This window comes from Podarcis cretensis (genome assembly GCF_951804945.1).
Source record: "Podarcis cretensis genome assembly, chromosome: 17".
Lineage (NCBI taxonomy): Eukaryota > Metazoa > Chordata > Lepidosauria > Squamata > Lacertidae > Podarcis > Podarcis cretensis.
In genome coordinates, this window is record NC_137187.1 from 28,641,191 (window position 1) to 28,653,726 (window position 12,536).

The 12,536-nt window shown below is 45.5% G+C and overlaps 1 protein-coding gene across 3 annotated transcripts in view; it reads left to right on the forward strand.

Moving 5' to 3' along the window:
• The window catches only part of FOCAD (focadhesin), a 128,256-nt gene that overhangs the window by 30,767 nt on the left and 84,953 nt on the right, over positions 1 to 12,536 (forward strand). For all 3 annotated transcript variants that reach the window (XM_079959109.1, XM_079959108.1, XM_079959107.1), the window contains exon 11: positions 1,814 to 2,071. In XM_079959109.1, the coding sequence (XP_079815235.1) occupies positions 1,814 to 2,071 (258 nt within the window). The remainder of the gene's footprint in view (positions 1 to 1,813; positions 2,072 to 12,536) is intronic.

The following is a 12,536-nucleotide window of genomic DNA, read 5'->3' on the forward strand; positions in this document are numbered from 1 at the left end:
AAAGGAGGAGGAAGAGGAAGAGACCCCTGACAGGCTGGTCCGCAGTACCAGTTAGAGCTCCTCAGGTACCCTCCCTCCAAGACTGCCTATTCTCCCTGCTGCTGCTTCCTTTCTCTGCTTTGAAGTCTCTCCTAGTTGGGAAGCCCTTTTGCACACCAAGGGCCTCTTTCCCTTGGGAATAACCTTCTATGGGCCACATGGCGGTGCTGGCATGGCCAGAGGCAAAGAGTGTTGGTGTTAAGTTCTAACCCTCGGCCAGCAGGTGGATACTGTAGATAGTTCAGGTCCACATATGCAAATAAGGGATCGAAAGTGACGTTCAGTGATTGGATAGTTACAGAAAATGGTTACTGTTGCGTTCTAGTGGAGCTCTATATAAGCAGGCTGGCTGAACCCTTCAGTTCAGTTCAGTTCTGGCCTGTGAATAAACAAGAGCTGTTTGAAGAACCGCTGTGTTGTCTGATATGTTCACCCACAACCTAACAGTTAGGATGCTGCCTGGGAGACAGGGGGCAATTGGCTGGCCCCCAGCTGGCTCTAGCCACCGGCCGGCAGCCGGGCGAACTCCGGTTCTCGGAACAGCATCAATCAGTGACTGGAGCCTCCGAAACGTTCAGAAGCTGAGCACGCTCTTATCAGCGGAGTGAATAAATCTTCACAACGGAAGAGCATAGTTCAAGAACATAGGAAAAAACATGTCTGCTTCCCTTTGTGTCCAAGCAAAACAGCCGTACAGCAAAAGCAATATACAACGGAAGTTCCCAGCAGACTGTGCTGGAAGTAAACAGACATGTGACATACAACAACTCCACATATCTGTTCCTCTTAAGGCAGAACGGAACATCAGTATCCTAACAAAGAGTGTGTGTGTGGGGGGGGGCAGTAGATGCAACCACATCCCAGCCATTCCACCACCAGAGGATTCTAGGAACTTGCTGAGCCACAAACCCATCACCCAGGCAAGCTCCAGGCATCCTCAGAGTTTAGGCTGGACTGAAATGCTTGGAGAAGGTGTGGAACAAGGCTAGAGAGGGCATGTGTCTTGGGGAGACTCCCTAAGAAAGACCCTTTATCACATTTATGTTGTTCATATCGTATCATCCACACAAGGCGTCATTCCCCCAGCTGTCACCTGGGTGCTTAGAAGTGTGCTAAGAGGAAGGTATGCTTGGCAAACCCTCACCTGCCCGGAAACCGACCATACTTTTCTGTGTATAAGACACAGTTGTTTTCTTTTTTAAAAAATGTTTAAAATTGGGTGGTGTCTTATTCCCAGATAGTGCATTTGGGGGGCGTGTGATTGGTTGCTGCGGCAAGGGCTTGTGTACTGTATTTTTCACTCCATAAGACGCACCTGACCATAAGACGCACCTAGTTTTTAGAGGGGGAATGCAAGAAAAAAATATCCTTTAAAGGGAGCGCTGAGCAGAGCCTGAAGAGGCTTTGCGTGGCTAAGCCAGAAGCTAGAACAGTGAGAGGGAGTGCTGCGCAGCGATCCCTCTTGCTGTTCTAGCTTCTGGGATAGCTGTGCAGCCTGCATTCGCTCCATAAGACGCACACACATTTCCCCTTACTTTTTGGGAGGGAAAAAGTGCATCTTATAGAGCGAAAAATACAGTAATTATCAACAGCAGTGTCGGTAATTTATTTGAAGGGAATATCTTTCACAGCAGTGAGATGCTGTCATTTTTTTTTTTAATTCTTTTTAGGCAAATCGTTGAGGAACAATTAATTTTTTTATTTCACTTATAGAGTACTCTATTCTTAACATACGGACTTTCCTAGTTTGAATGTGCCTTTTCTTTTGCCTCAGGCCTCTTCCGAACCTTTCTTCCCCATCACCAGTGCTTATGGTTCATTGCATACGACCTGGAGGCTCCTGGGGCTGCTGAGAGAGGCGTCTTCCGTTTCTGACTGGCTGTCTTCTCTTAAATCCGTGCTGCCCATTACAACGCAAGTCCCTGCCAACGTGTTCCTTCTGCTGGCTTACCTCCTCGTTCAAGAAAATGGAGATTGCCTTCATGACGTATTAGCTGCCACTACAGAACTCGCCAAAGCAGATTCGTCCCAGGTAAGAATAACCTGGACGTGTGATGGAGGGCCTATAGCCAAGGCTGGTCTCGTCTCCTTCCAGTTTGGTCTGTGATGCCTTCACGCTGTAGCTCCTGGCTTTTAGGCACATCTCCTCTGCCAAGGTAGGAATGGAGAGCTGCTGACAGTTCATCAGTATGCAGATGACACCCACCTCTACCTCTCTTTTAAATCAGATCCAGTGAAGGTGGTGAAGGTCTTTTGCGAGTTCCTGGAGGCAGTTGGAGGATTGATGGTGACTGACAGATTGAGGTTGAATCCTGACAAGACAGAAATACTGTTCTTGGGGGACAGGGGGTGGGTGGGTGGGTGAGGGACTCCCTGATCCTGAATGGGGTAACTGTGCCCCTAAGGACCAAGTGCGCAGCCTGGGAGTCATTTTGGACTCACAGCTGTCCATGGAGGCGCAGGTCAGTTCTGTGTCCAGGGCAGCTGTCTACCAGCTCCATCTGGTACGCAGGCTGAGACATACCTGCCCGCAGACTGTCTTGCCAGAGTGGTGCATGCTCTTATCTCCCACTTGGGCTACTGCAATGTGCTCTACGTGGGGCTATCTTTGAAGGTGACCCAGAAACTGCAACTAATCCAGAATGCGGCAGCAAGACTGGGGACTGGGAGTGGCTGCTGGGACCACAAAACACCGGTCCTGAGAGATCTGCATTAGCTCCAAGGACATTTCCGAGCACAATTCAAAGTGTTGGTGCTGACCTTTAAAGCCCTAAACGGCCCCATCCTGTATACCTGAAGGAGCGTCTCCACCCCCATTGTTCAGCCCGGACACTGAGGTCCAGCGCCGAGGGCCTTCTGGTGGTTCCCTCATTGCGAGAAGTGAGGTTACAGGGAACCAGACAGAGGGCCTTCTCGGTAGTGCCGCCCACCCTGTGAAACGCCCTCCCATCAGATGTCAAGGAAATAAGCAGCTATCTTATCTTTAAAAGACATCTGAAGGCAGCCCTGTTTAGGGAAGTTTTTAATATTTAATGCTGTATTGTTTTTAACACTCAATTGGAAGCCACCCAGAGTGGCTGGGGAAACTCAGCCACATGGGCTGGGTATAAATAAAAAAAATATTATTATCATATGACAGGTCAGTGTAGCTGGATGGCCCAGTGGTCTTATTCTGTATAAGGCAGCTTCCTATCCTCTTGTGTTCCACTTTCTTGATATGTTTTAAACACAGTTTTGGGAGAAGCACTGGTAGTCCGTTGTGTGGTCTCCTTCCTTAACCAACTGACAGTGCTTGTTTGTCTCTGTTATAAGAATTTAAGGTCTCATATATATAAATTATATGTTCATAAGTGTACAAGGGAAACACGTACATAAGTATATAAGCCACGTGTCTGAAATAGTGCAAAAGAAGAATTCTGAAGCCATTTTGACTCTCAAATTGACCTCAAATAGGATGAAGGAAATGGGAAAGTTTTCCAGTTGTCTTTGGACTGTAGGGGCTTACACCTCCTTGTAAATACAGTCAGGTAAGTATCTGTTAAGCTAAGCACACTCACAATATGCGTAAGAGATTCTGGAGCTAAGTATTTACCATCTCAAAGAAATGGCCAGACTACCCAGAAAAGGGTATCAGAGGCATTATCAGGTATCCTGGCAGACAGGAGAGAAGCAACACACTCAAATTTCTGCTGGGAACCACTCCTTCTGTGATGTATGCATAACGTTTTGGGGGATGGTCTTGAGCTACAGGGGAGGCAATTTCAAAAGTCTATATAAGGGCTTGCATACCTCCTCCCTCCCTGTGTGGGGTGAGCGGGGGACCCTGTTACAACAGTTTAATAAAGATCAGGCTTTGTTAGATGAGGCTTTGTTTCTCAATATTCTCTGCTTCTTGGGAGAAAAGCAATGACAAACCTAGACAGCATCTTAAAAAGCAAAGACATCACATTGCCGAGAAAGGTCCGTATAGTTCAAGCTATGGTTTTCCCAGTAGCGATGTATGGAAGTGAGAGCTGAACCATAAAGAAGGCTGATCGCCGAAGAATTGATGCTTTTGAATTATGGTGCTGGAGGAGACTCTTGAGAGTCCCATGGACTGCAAGAAGATCCAACCTCTCCATTCTGAAGGGAATCAGCCCTGAGTGCTCACACGAAGGACAGATCCTGAAGCTGAGGCTCCAGTACTTTGGCCACCTCATGAGAAGAGAAGACTCCCTGGAAAAGACCCTGATGTTGGGAAAGATGGAGGGCACAAGGAGAAGAGGACGACAGAGGACGAGATGGTTGGATAGTGTTCTTGAAGCTAAGAGCATGAGTTTGACCAAACTGTGGGAGGCAGTGGAAGACAGGAGTGCCTGGCGTGCTCTGGTCCATGGGGTCACGAAGAGTTGGACATGACTGAACGACTAAACAACAATTCTCTGGTTATCCTCTATTATTTTCCCCTACCGATAGGGAACCTACACAATGACTGTATAAAGGCTCTTGGGTACCCTACAAGGGAAAGGGAGCAGTATTTTTCTTATAACAGTCTCTTCCAGAAAGGGTCTTGCTCATGAAAGCTTTTTTCAGATACAGGGCAGTGTGAGTAGGAGCTTGGGTTTGGCTGTTGTATATATTGGCGCTATTAGAATGTAGTAATGTTCACATCGACTAAAATGCAAACGGAAGCAACTTATGGCAAATAACTTTTACAAGGGCGGGCATAGGATTAAGAAAAAAGGTATAAAATACTTCTTCATATGCTGGGAACATGTGCATTTTTTGCTGGGGGGGGGATTAAAATGCGCATAGCACCTTTTATAACGGCTATTTATGCACCGTGAAGTTGCATAAAAGAGTCGCAAAGGCCAACAATAATACAGTGAAAGCAAAACACTTCTTCAGAAATCCTACAGCTGATCGCTGTATTTAATTTCCTTGCTTGTGTTATTGCTTTTTAATAACATCCACTCAAAATACAAAAAGGCCCCAACAATGATAACCAGGGAATCGTGCCATGCTGTTTGCAGCTCTCTGTGGGAACAGCTGCCTGCAGATGGTTTGTTGGGGATGCTTTTATCGTATTAATTCAAAACAGATAAATGGAAACTGCTTTACAAGGAATGGGGATCTTGGGAATTTTCTTTTCAGCCTCAAATGGCTCGGGTTGTCTTTGTTCGAGGTCTTCCATTGGAATAAAAAACAAGCTTGTTTTTTGGGGGGAGCTAATGGGGGAAATAGAGGGAACGGCAGAGAACATGGTGCCAGTGGCTGTCTGCTGTAAATTATTTGCATAGTCATGGATCAGGATATGGCTTAACCCCAGGTCAACCACATTGACCGCGGCAAAAAATGCATTTTGCATCTGTAAACTTCAGGTATTTGGCTTACCTGGATGTTTTATGGCTGACTTTGTTATTAGCAGGAGAGTCATAGATTTTTTGTAACAGATTGTTTTTTAAAAATTATTATTTTAGATTTTAGAAATTTTGATGATGAAATAGGTTTCTCGAATGAAAATTCACGGCAGATCGTGACCCAGGTTCTTTTGGAACTCAGATTCTGAAATTTGAAAGAAGCCTTAAGGCATGTTGGTTACTTTGGAAAGTAACAAATATAGTTTGGGTGGTGTGAAACTGCTGATTGGAAAAATAGTCAATAATTAAACGATACGTGTAATACGTGAGATAATGGAAGACAGGGTTTTGGTACAGGCAATTTGGCAGCTGCTTATGTTGCAATAAAGGGACACTGAGTTGTCCTGAGGTGATGATAAGCACTCTTGGAATTAAGTTTTGTTTACATCTCTGGGCTTAACTTTCATGTAAATGCAGTTTGGGAATGAGCTGCATTAGAGATAATTGCTGTTTCACGTTGGAACAATATATGTATTGATGGCATTTTTAATAGCAAGGATGACTAGGAGATGTGAAAACTATGGGTCTTAATTTATCGGTTGTCACTTGTGGTTCTTTTGAGATACTGAAGGGTTAATAGAATCATAGAGTTGGGTCATCTAGTCCAACCCCCTGCAATGCAGAAGCCTTTAGCCCAACGTGGGGCTCGAACCGACAACCCTGAGATTAAGAGCCTCACGCTCTACCGACTGCTGTTGTTGTCCAACAGGACAAGGGACAATTTGGTCCATAAATGGAGCAATTCTGTTTTTCTAGGGATGGGAGGCAACCATCCTTGGATTGCATAGAGGGAAATAAAATAGCTTCACTCAGTGCTTCCCCCCAAAAAAAATATATATTTAGGGGTACTCTCATTTCCCTACTCATATTGAAATACTGCCCTCCACAAGGCCAAATAATAATAATAATAATAATAATAATAATAATAATAATAATAATTTCTTATTTATACCCCGCCCATCTGGCTGGGCTTTCCCAGCCACTCTGGGCAGCTTCCAAAAAAACATTAAAATACTGTAATGCATCAAACATTAAAAGCTTCCCCTAAACAGGGCTGCCTTCAGATGTCTTCTGAAAGTCTGGTAGTTGTTGTTCTCTTTGACATCTGGTGGGAGGGCGTTCCACAGGGAGGGTGCCACTACCGAGAAGGCCCTTCTTTAGATTAGATTCACAAAATGATTAGGTTAGATTAGATTAGATTCACAAAATGTTTAGAGGTATGCGTACCCCTGTGCAGTGGCGAAGCTGGGGTGTGGCATGCATCCCGGGGATGTGGCTAGTCGCCCGCAAGGGTGTGGCACATGTTCTGGGGGCGTGGTGCCTGGTGTGCACGCAGGGAATGTGGCGTGTGTCTGGGGGTCCGCTGCGATGGCACCCTACCAGAATAGTGGTGCCAGGGGTGGTTTGCTCCCTCTGCACTCCCGCTCCTCCGCCAGTGCCCCTGCACCCCCCCCTAAAAAAATCACTGGCTTCACTGAAATAAAATGGCTGCTAGGGCCATACTGACTTGGTCTGTTTGCAAAAGACTTTAATACAGACTTCCTAATCGGATGAATTGACTCACTGTGCAAAAACTGTTATTATTTTGCATGTGAATCCAACTGTGCTGCAAAAAGGGGGGGGGAATAAAATAAATTGTTTGAGTGAGAGGTCATTTGTGCATTGTAACACAAGATCTATTACCATTATTAGCGGATTATGAGTATCTTGGGGATATTCACCCTTTTATGGGCTATCTCAACTGCAGCAATAAAATATTTGCCTGGTATATGACACCCTTCTGGGAAATTCATCAGAAGAGAATGCTTCTTCAGTTCTTCGGCTTAAAAATAAAAGACAAAGAATAAAGCAAATTGTGGCCTCATTTAGGTAGAAGTTTGAGTATTTAAAAGAAAAACCAATTATGCACTTGGTTTTGTTGATGGAGAAATGCCTTAAGCAATAATGACCATATTCTAAATCCTCTGTTCTTGGGAAGCAAGGAGTGTTTGTTGGGTAAATGAATGAAATGCTATGAACTCCTATTGGGTGTTCTTTAATTGCCAGAAAATCAGGAGTTGAAAGTGGAACATCTTGATTTTGACACAGAACAGAGAGCAATGGATGTGTGGTTTGCAGAACACATGTGATCCTTGAAAATATCTGCAATCTGTAAAAATGTTCAAGTCTTCAAAGAACTGTGGTGGTGCAAGAACATAAATCAATAGAGTTTAAGTCTTGTTGACTGGAGATAAGACAGTAATGGCAGGTGTTCTCTACTGGGGCAGCAACATAGAAGAGCCAATGGCCTCAGCGTTTGCTGCTTTTAACTTTGGCTGTACAGTGGTACCTCAGGTAACATACGCTTCAGGTTACAGACGCTTCAGGTTACAGACTCCGCTAACCCAGAAATAGTGCTTCAGGTTAAGAACTTTGCTTCAGGATGAGAACAAAAAACATGCTCCGGCGGCGCGGCGGCAGCAGGAGGCCCCCATTAGCTAAAGTGGTGCTTCAGGTTAAGAACAGTTTCAGGTTAAGAATGGACCTCCGGAACGAATTAAATACTTGGGTATATATTAAGTATTTAACCCGAGGTACCACTGTATTGGGGGCCAGGTGGCGCTGTGGGTTAAAGCCTCAGCGCCTAGGACTTGCCGATTGAAAGGTCGGCGGTTCGAATCCCTGCGGCGGGGTGCGCTCCCGCTGCTCGGTCCCAGCGCCTGCCAACCTAGCAGTTCGAAAGCACCTCCGGGTGCAAGTAGATAAATAGGGACCGCTTGCCAGCGGGAAGGTAAACGGCGTTTCCGTGTGCGGCTCTGGCTCGCCAGATGCAGCTTTGTCACGCTGGCCACGTGACCCGGAAGTGTCTCCGGACAGCGCTGGCCCCTGGCCTCTTGAGTGAGATGGGCGCACAACCCCAGAGTCTGTCAAGACTGGCCCGTACGGGCAGGGGTACCTTTACCTTTACCTTTACCACTGTATTGGGTGAAGAGAACACCAAGCAAAGATGAATACAGGGGACACCCCGTTTGCACACGAGTTGTATTCTGGGTCCTTGCATACTTGCGTGAAATCATGTGAAATAATAATAATAATAATAATAATTTATTTATACCCTGCCCATCTGGCTGGGTTTCCCCAGCCACTCTGGATGGCTTCCAACATAAGATTAAAAATACATTAAAACATTAGTCATTAAAACCTTCCCTAAACAGGGCTGCCTTCAGATGTCTTCTAAAAGTCAGGTAGTTGTTTATTTCCTTGACATCTGACGGGAGGGTGTTCCACAGGGCGGGTGCCACTACCAAGAACGCCTTCTGCCTGGTTCCCAGTAACTTCACTTCGTGCAGGGAGGGAAACGCCAGAAGGCCCTTGGAACTGGACCTCAGTGTCCAGGCTGGACAAAGGGGAAGGAGACGCTCCTTCAGGTATACTGGGCTGAGACCGTTTAGGGCTTTCAAGGTCAGCACCAGCACTTCAAATTGTGCTTGGAAATCTACTGGGAGCCAATTTAGATATTTCAGGACTGGTGTAATATGGTCTTGGCGGCCGCTCCCAATCACCAGTCTGGCTGCTGCATTCTGGATTACAGTGGTACCTCGGGTTACAGATGCTTCAGGTTACAGACTCCGCTAACCCAGAAATAGTACCTTGGGTTAAGAACTTTGCTTCAGGATGAGAACAGAATTCGTGCTCCGGCGGCGCGGCGGCAGCAGGAGGCCCCATTAGCTAAAGTGGTACCTCAGGTTAAGAACAGTTTCAGGTTAAGAACGGACCTCCAGAACGAATTAAGTTCTTAACCTGAGGTCCCACTGTAGTTGTAGTCTCTGGGTCACCTTCAAAGGTAGCCCCACATAGAGCACATGGCAGTAGTCCAAGCGGGAGATAACCAGAGCTTGCACCACTCTGGTGAGACAGTCTGCGGGCATGGAGGGTCTCATCCTGCATACCAGATGGAGCTGGGAGACAGCTGCCCTGGACACAGAATTGACCTGCGCCTCCATGGACAGCTGTGAGTCCAAAATGACTCCCAGGCTGTACACCTGGTCCTTCAGGGGCACAGTTACCCCATTCAGGACCAGGGAGTCTCCCACACCCTCCCGCCCCCTGTCCCCCAAGAACAGTACTTCTGTCTTGTCAGGATTCTACCTCAATCCGTTAGCCGCCATCCACCCTCCAAACAGAAACCTACTGATGAAGCTTGAAGACACCCTACTCTGTCCCCATGTCTGCCCAGCTCAAGGAGGGATGCGCAATGCTCATGCAAATGGCGTTGGGATGTGATGTGTATGACGAGCCCCCCCCCCCCCCATTGCCCATGCAAGATGGTGCCTCTGGCCCTACAAAAAAATTCACTGATCTCTTCTGTATTGTTTTGGGTGGAACGGTTTTAGCTGCCTTCTTGATTGTCTCTGTTTTACTTCTTGTTACCTACCCTGGGACCTTATGAAGGGCGGGTAGGGTAAGGAATTTTATAAATAAAATAAATGAATTTTTAAAAAAGAAATACTCTGGCTTGAAGGAAGATGAGCGATATCTGATGTCCGCCATCCTTAGAGTAGACCGTTCTGCCATCTTCAATAAACATTTTTGCCTTCAGTGGGAGTGTCAGTTCTGCATAACATTGAACAGGTATATGTTTTTCATTCCTATTGAGTCCCGAGTGCTGTAGATGTATTAAATATGTCAAGAAAATGCAGTCTGACAGCAGAAGTCTAAGCATGTTTACTTGGAAGTCAGGCCCACTGTGCTAAACATGGCTTACTCCCAAGTAAGTGTACATTGGACTGTGGTCTTAATTTTACATATTTTTTAAATATCTTTCTCATGAGCTTTCTAACAGCAGAATTCTTAAACTGAGAGAGTGGTTGTCTGGTTATATTTATTTGTCCCAGCCAATGGCACTGGCTGTTGTATTTGCTGCTGAACGAAAGACAAGTTGGAACCGTACATAAAAGTTCCATTTTACGTGAAAGTTCCATTTTACGAAGAGTCATATTCTGATACAGTCTCATCATGCGAAGAGCCGCCGTCGTAAATCTGTTTGCAAGACTGACTGTACTGAGACGCTAGTTGGTGGTTTTGAAATGCAGATTCCCCTGTTTTGTTTTGTTTTTGTTTTCAAAAGAGAAATCTGGTAAAAAAAACAACCTTTTGTCAGGCACTTAATGCGGAGGGTTGACCTAACTGCCGAATCTTTAGGGATGGAGAGGGATTGAAAATGCTGCGTTGCTAAGCAACAAATTTGCTGGCTTTCTGAAGGTGCCCTGATGAACTGAGAGTTAATGAATCTGCAGGGCGGCTGTTGGAAAACTGTCGGGAAAAACCAATGGAGACCAAATGCTCATTTCGCCCTGGCAAGGATTCAGCCCTCCCTTACTTATGTTTTAAGTTGAGGGGCGGGTCTTCTTTGTGGTTGGAAAAACGAGAGTTATTTCTGAACAACAAACCATAGAGGAACATAGATATTTTTCTTTCAAAAGGAGGTTCCTGCAAGAGACATCTCTGGACTGGTTCACGCACACAAATATGGGTATAATTTTCTGTTCACGCCAACAGCCTCGACTGTCTCTGGGTATACGGCTTCCTGTGGACATGTGTATTTATTTAAAACAACTTTATCTTGCCAGTTAGCCACTCTGAGGATAAATATACAATTTGGCAGGTATTCAAAAGCTGCAAGACTAATGGGTTGTCTTAAATTTTCAGCCAAAAGTATAAGCTCCCAAGATCAAAAGGATTTAAACTCCCAGCCCCGTCTTTAAAGACATAAAGCAGAGAAACGTAGCCTTAAAAATCCTTAGTTTTAATGCAGTATCGAATCCAACATGTTATGTAGCTAGGATATTGCAAAATAGTTAACAGAACTAGCAAGTAGGCTTCCAAGGTTTCCTTGCTAAATTTTTATTCTAAAGTCAATTTTCAGAAGGAACCGTTAATGTCTCTTGCCAAGTTGAACGTCCTGGGAGTAGTCTTAATGGTTTTGGAACCATCCGACTTTGGAGTGCTTCGTTTCTGTTTGAAGTTATGCTAATTTCAAGCAAAATGTTTATCATTGGAGAACTTTCGGAGATCAAAACAAAAGTTGTGTAAATCATCACAACCCGCTAATATGATTAAAGATAGATGGAAGGGGGTGAGGGGAAATTCCAGAAAAGTTGGCCAAACAACTCCCCCTTTTAATCAAATAAAAACAATATGGATTTGTGAGGAACTCACTTTCTACCATACTTTCCTCCTCAGCTCTCCTCTTCTGCACCTGGGCTGAGCTTTTTTCAGCCTAATGAATCCCAGGTTTGCCCCACTCTTACTGGGAGGCAACACCCAACTGGCTCTGGTGGAAAGAAATCGGAGGAGGCTGTTGAGAAAAACTGCCCAGCATCTGACTCTCAGATCCTCATGTGGGAAGATTATTCCTTCTGCCGAATATGCTCACTTACTTCTCTTGCCTCGTGCATGCGCATCATGCCCTGCTTGTGGGATGTGACCCATGAGAGGCAGTCAAGTACAACGTTCCTTGTCATGTTAGAAAAGACATGTGAGGGAATGTTTGGTCCAGCCAGTCGAAACTTCCTGTTCCTCCTGGCTGGAGCATCCTTTCTTTTGCATGGGACTAAAGGGGGGCGTGACCTTACCTGTCCAGGTAACAAAAGGACGAGTCATGCAGCACACCTCCCTCTTTTTGACTTCCTTCTTCGTTTGACCAGCTTCTAGCTAGGACTGCTCTGCTAGCTCTCAGCTAGCAGAAGCACTGGGACTATTCCCCATATGGGGAATGTACATACCGTGGTACCTCGGGTTAAGAACTTAATTCGTTCTGGAGGTCTGTTCTTAACCTGAAACTGTTCTTAATCTGAGGGACCACTTTAGCTAATGAGGCCTCCCACCGCTGCCACCGCGCAATGCTTGTAGAAGCATCCAAGTCAAAGTACCACTCACTTAGCTATTTATCTGTTGTGAGCTACCCTGGGATCTTCGGATGAAGGGTAGCACACAAATTTTATAAATAATCATGAATAATAATCACAAAATGGAAGAGAGTTCTGGTGATAATAGCTCCCCCCGCCTCTTCACACTGTTAAATTGAGTTAAAATTACAGTTTTGCCGACGGTTGATTG